This window comes from Trichosurus vulpecula, chromosome 5 (genome assembly GCF_011100635.1).
Source record: "Trichosurus vulpecula isolate mTriVul1 chromosome 5, mTriVul1.pri, whole genome shotgun sequence".
NCBI lineage: Eukaryota > Metazoa > Chordata > Mammalia > Diprotodontia > Phalangeridae > Trichosurus > Trichosurus vulpecula.
The window spans coordinates 102031041-102036689 of record NC_050577.1 but is presented as its reverse complement, the minus strand read 5'-3'; the positions used below and the strand labels follow the sequence as shown (position 1 = coordinate 102036689).

Below are 5649 nucleotides of genomic sequence, written 5' to 3'. Positions count from 1 at the left end.
TGAACTGCTAATGGAAAGTTCTGACTGCACACCTCTATGGCAGGCCTATCTCTACCTCTCCCTCCCACCCTCTTACTGTGAGATACTATAGGTATGGATGGCAACTTTTCTCCTGTGTTCAGCAGCAGGAAGACCATGAGTACAGCTGTTGCAGGGGTTTGCTCTACCCTCCTATGCCAAGGAATACAACACATAAAGCATCTGTCAAAACCGGTGCCTCAAGTGACTCAGGTTCAATCAGAATTAATGCTCAACACATGATCTTTATTATAACAGCAGGTATAGACACCTAAGGCCAGGTTTAGGCAAGACCACTTAAGGTATTAATACCTGAAGCTAGGTTTAGGCACAATCGCTAAGAGTTGTTGGCACTTATAGGGGTACAGGAAGGTCCCCTAAGGCTGCTGGCAAAGCCAGGTCACCTCTGTCCCCTGTGGGTAAAGATAGGCTCCTGAGGATAGAAAGCCACGGACTGAACATCAAAGATTAAGACACCCCACTACCAGCAAAGCTGGATCATGGCCTGCCTCAGACAGAGTCTGGTGGGCCTTCCTGCCCTGCTAGTGAATCAGCCTCAGTGACCAAGCTGGCTAGTCTGCTATACCCTAGGCTGGCCAACGGGTCAACAAAACCATGGAATTTTTATACAATATTTAAAAGGGGAGGGGAGGGAATTTTATCCAGGATACACACACAGGGTAAGCTTAGGTGGTACCCTAGGACCACCTAAATTTATCTAATACTTATGCCTACTAGAGCATGGGTTCAACTGAAACCTTGGGGTCTATCCAAGCTTATCGGTATAACTTTATGTCTTAGAGGGTCTAAACAGTGGAAGTAACTATAACTATGCTAACTTATATATTTCTTTTTAAATTTTAAAAAGGAATTATTTTGCTAAGCATGGGGGGCATATGCCTTGCAGTTACAATCACACATAATATGGGACTTTAAGAGTCCTCCTAATTATCCAAAGTAAAGCTAGGGGAGTATTGATTAATCTTTATTCCTGGAGGTTCATTTGGTTTCAAACTTTCTGAAGAAGTGTTGCAAGGAGACATATGCAGGGATCCCCTTTGCAGACATCATCAGGAAGGCCTTGCTATCCTTCTTCAGCTTTGCCTCCCAGGCCTCTGTCAAGGACCCTCCCTGAGCAGTTGGCTCATTCAGAACCTGGGACAGTGCCAAGCGTAAGTGATAGTTCCTGTCCTGAGGACAAAGAACAGGAAAGCAACTTTTTTCCAGGGTCTGGTCTAGTATACTGAGGCCAAAGGGGTTAAGGATGTGGTTCCCAGGATAATCAGACAGAGCAATTTTACATGGATTTTGGGAGGCCCACCACCAAGCATGACCTCCTATCAGTAATCCCCCACCCTCTGCCACAAACTCATGGAGCTGTTTTGCCTCATGGTCCTTGTATGACTGGCAGCAGTATACACTTAAGTCAGTAGAGAAACAGGGTACTATGCAACTTTCCAGGCAACTAATATTCAGCAGGGGATGCAGATCTTTCAATTCAGAGTTAATCCCAATCTTACCCTTCTGGTCCCCTGCCAACCAATGGACAGCATTAGACAGAAAATGGACCAGTTTAGGTTCCAAGAGGATATCTTCATGGGAAGCAAGCACCACCCGACCCCGGCCATATCGGGCAGCTGCCAGGAAGCACCCTAGAGATTTATCTAGCCCCAGAGGGAAGGCCAAGGCTCCATGCACCAGGAGTTGAGAGGGGACTCCTGTCAAACTAAAGTTCAGCTCTGAGATTCCATCTAAGAGTTGCTTCTGATCTTGGGAAAGGTCTTCCCCAAATCTGAAAAGGAGACATTTATATCTAGTTAGCATTTAATGAAATAATATTGGGTCAGAAAATTAAGAATATCCCTTGATATGTGAGTAGTCGATTAATCAACAAACATTAACTGGGGCTTTTGTAAACAGAGACCTGCATTTTGAGGCAGAACATCTTTGAATTGGAAGGGACCTCAGAGCTCAACTAATCTTATCCCCAGCTAAAGCACAAATCTCATCTCCAATATCCCTGATAAGTACCTTTACATAACACTCTCTAGTGACAAGAAATTCTTATTTTATTCCTTTACTTGACAACTTTAATTATTAAGCCGTGTTTATTTACCATGAACTAAAATCTTACCTCCTGTGACTTCTACCCATTGATCCTTGTTTTGCCCTTTGGGTCCAAAAGACAGAGCTAATTCCTTATTTATAAGACAGTCTTTCACATACTTGAAGGCACTTATCATTTGATCCCACCTTCCCCATGGCCAAATATCCATGATTTTTTTAATTGTATGTCATGATTTTGAGTTCCTCTGCCCATCCTGGTCACCTTCCTCTGGACATAATCTAGTCTACATATAAAATGGAGAAAATATCGCTGAATTATGTAATTTACAAGGTTATTGTAAATATCAAATTTAATATGGGAAATAATGTGCATTATACCCATACTCATATTATGGGTCATTATCCTGAATATTATCTGGATGTTTTGTGAATTGGTAAAAATGCAATGTCCATTCTGAGTTCTTTTTGCCTCTATCCTCTTGTATATTTTTTAAGAGCCCTGCTTTTGGAGCCAGATAATCTTCCTTCAGGGGCAGCTAAGTGATACAGTAGATAGAGTACCATACCTAGAGTCTGGAAGACCTGAGATCCAGCCTTTAGACACTTACTATCTGTTGATCCTAAGCAAGTCACTTAACTCTGTTTCCCTCAGTTTCTCCATCTGTACAATGAGCTGGAGAACGAAATGGCAAACCACTCCTGTATCTCTGTCAAGAAAATCCCAGATGGGGTCCCAAACAGTTGAACACAACAGAAATGACTGAACAACAACAACAATCTTGGTCCAAATCCAAACTTTGCTATTTACTATCCATGTAATTGTGACTAAACTATGTAACCTTTGGGGGGCTCAGTTGTTAATCTGTAAAATGATCAGGCTGAAGGTCTAAGATCTCTTCTAGATCTCATTCTGTATACCTATGATCCTTGGTAGGGATGTGAATGGAACATTAAAACCATATTAGCCATCAGGTACCTTCCTAATTAGCATGACCTTAGCATGAGGATCTGCAATGACAATTGGTAGAAAAAAAATCCTAAATGGGTCAGTTTGTTCTGATTTGAAAGATATCATTTTTGGTATGTAAGTCAGAATTACTCTAAGCCAAAGGACTAATGAGATAAACTAAGCTTGGGCAACTTTAGTTAGAGATTAATTAAACAAGTCCTGATATGACCCAAACTATCCTGGTTAATTTTATTTTATATATAACTTTGATTACCTGCAAAGCTATTCTTAATATTCCTCAATACTACATACAAATGAGCAAACAGAAATAGTATTTTTATGATGTTGTGTCATTCAGCTAAAGGGTTAAGAGGGAATATTAATAGGACAGAAATTTAAGAATACCTCAAAGTACCATACATCAGTTGATCGAGTGCATTTGCAAATGCTGACTATATTAGGATGAGAATTTTATTTCAAAGTAAAATTATAATTTTGTTGTTGTTCTATCATTTCAGTCATGTCTGACTCTTTGTGATGCCATTTGGGTTTTTTTGGCAAAGATACTGGAGTGGTTTGCCATTTCTTGCTCCAGTTCAATTTACAGCTGAGGAAACTAAGATGAACAGGATCACACAGATAGTGTCTGAGGCTAGATTTGAACTCAGGTCTTCCTGACTCCAGGCTCAGTACTCTATCCACTGCACCATCTTGCTGCCCTAAAATTATTATATCTCGTTGTACTTATTTGATGAATTTTTATTGCTTAGTGCTATACAAATATTAATTACTATCATAGTTGAGCCACACCAATATATTAAATATGATGATACTATATAAAATAATTTATAGATTTATTATTACTACAAATTACCAAGGAGTTGCTCTCTAGAGCTAGAAAACTAATAAAGTTCATGTGACAGAATACAAGACCTAGTGTCTCTGAAGAAATGATGGAAAAAGTAGGAAGAATGGAAGGAAAACACTTCCAGCTCTTACATTGTATTATAAAACAGTAATCATCAAAAATATTTGGTATTGGTTAAAATTTAAAATAAAAATTATATCAAGGAATAAGCTAGGTAACAAGACTTTAGGTCTGTGGGCAAAGAACTTCTTTTACACAGGGATATCCTTCATGATGGAGACCATGGACGCCTTTAATGTGATCTTTCTTGCTCAACTCTTTGACACTTGCCATAGAGTTCTTTACTCACAGGAATACAACTCACCTTACTGTAAGTGGAATTGTAGGTACTTCCGTAGTGACTTGAGGGCAGCTGATATCTCCGTAGGTATCAGTGAAGTACACACCAGCCACACTGGTAATATGGTTACCAGGGAAGTCAGACAGAACCTTTCTCTGGCACTGTTGACTTGCCCAATGCCAAGCTTGACCTCCAATGAGCAAGCCTCCACCATTCTTCACAAACTGAATTAGCTTTTTGGCCATGGTGGCATCATAGGCATTCATGCAGTATACCCCTAGGCAATTATCTATGCAATCAGTAATCTGTACTTTCATACAAGGGGAACAGAGGATAGAGACCAGACTTTTTACAGATGGATGTACCCCAATGGTAGCACCTGAGCACTGATTGAGCCAGCTCACAGCATTGTGTAAAAATTGGGTCATACTTGTATAATGCAGGTAGACCTCATGGGCCATGACAACCATGCGGCCCTTGCCATACTGGGAGGCAGCGATGAGAACCTGGCCTTTCCCATTTACCAGCACTGGGAAGGCAGCTTCACCAATGAGAAGTAGTTCACAAGGAACTTCATTGCTGGAAAGGTGCCAGCAATGTACCCCATTCATTAGCACTTTAAAGGCATCCGAGGGTGTCATTGTCATGGATTCTTCACCTGTTAATAGAGAGAGAGAAACAAATACTCAATCTGATGATGTAAGAAGTCCCTTAGGAGAATAGTATCATCATAATAATCTCTGTTGGATACATAGCATTAAATTCACAATTAAGCCAGTAAATAGTACAGTCCTTATGTTTCAAAATCATTTAAAGATTGAAGTTCATCCCTCTCTGGCATAGATGGGAAAACTGAAGCAAAGAAGCAGCTCAGTCATGGTGATCAGAGAAGTCAGTGACTGCAGTCTAGAATACCAAACTTTTAGCCCTGACTATTGGAACATATAACCATACTAAGCTAGTCAAGAACAGTTCGTTCTCTAATCCTTTACAAGCACAGGACAGAGAATAGGAGCAGAGACAGAGAAAGATGTATAAAGCTTAGAAAAGCTTCTATGCCTAGGGGTTTAAGTCCTTCAGAGTTTACCTAAGCCACTGCTCCAGGCAGCTGGACAGCAGAGGTTGGAAGCTGCTTTGTAGGTCAGATATAAGATAAAGATTGAAAGAGGAGGAAATAGAAATACCCAAGCTATCATTTTCCCAGGATGCATTGCAGGCTTTCCTATTCCTTGGCTTTACCTCCCACCTCCCTATTCTTTCCTTAATTCTTTATAATCTGGTTCCCAACTGTTCTACTCTATAGAAACCAAGCTCTCTGAGAATATCATTCAAATCACCCATCCTTTTCTAGGTTTTTATTTCCTTTGACCTCTGCAGCATCTGAAACTTTTGACCACTTGTTCTTGT

General features: G+C 40.4%; 1 protein-coding gene across 1 annotated transcript; it reads right to left on the bottom strand.

Annotated features, from left to right (window-relative positions):
* Positions 1 to 640: 640 nt before the first annotated feature.
* On the bottom strand, positions 641 to 4889 carry LOC118849685 (TRPM8 channel-associated factor 2-like). Its single transcript, XM_036758629.1, has 2 exons — positions 4267 to 4889; positions 641 to 1810 (listed from the first exon to the last, which is right to left on the bottom strand). Exons 1-2 carry the CDS (start codon positions 4887 to 4889, stop codon positions 1018 to 1020), a joined length of 1416 nt encoding a protein of 471 aa, XP_036614524.1. The 3' UTR covers positions 641 to 1017.
* Positions 4890 to 5649: the final 760 nt, after the last annotated feature.

Coding starts and splice junctions, on each gene's coding strand:
- LOC118849685 (XM_036758629.1), bottom strand. CDS start 4,889: ATGACAATGACACCCTCGGATGCCTTTAAAGTGCTAATGAATGGGGTA. Junction 1,811..4,266: donor ACAATTCCACTTACAGTAAG/GTGAGTTGTATT, acceptor TCTCCTTTTCAG/ATTTGGGGAAGACCTTTCCC.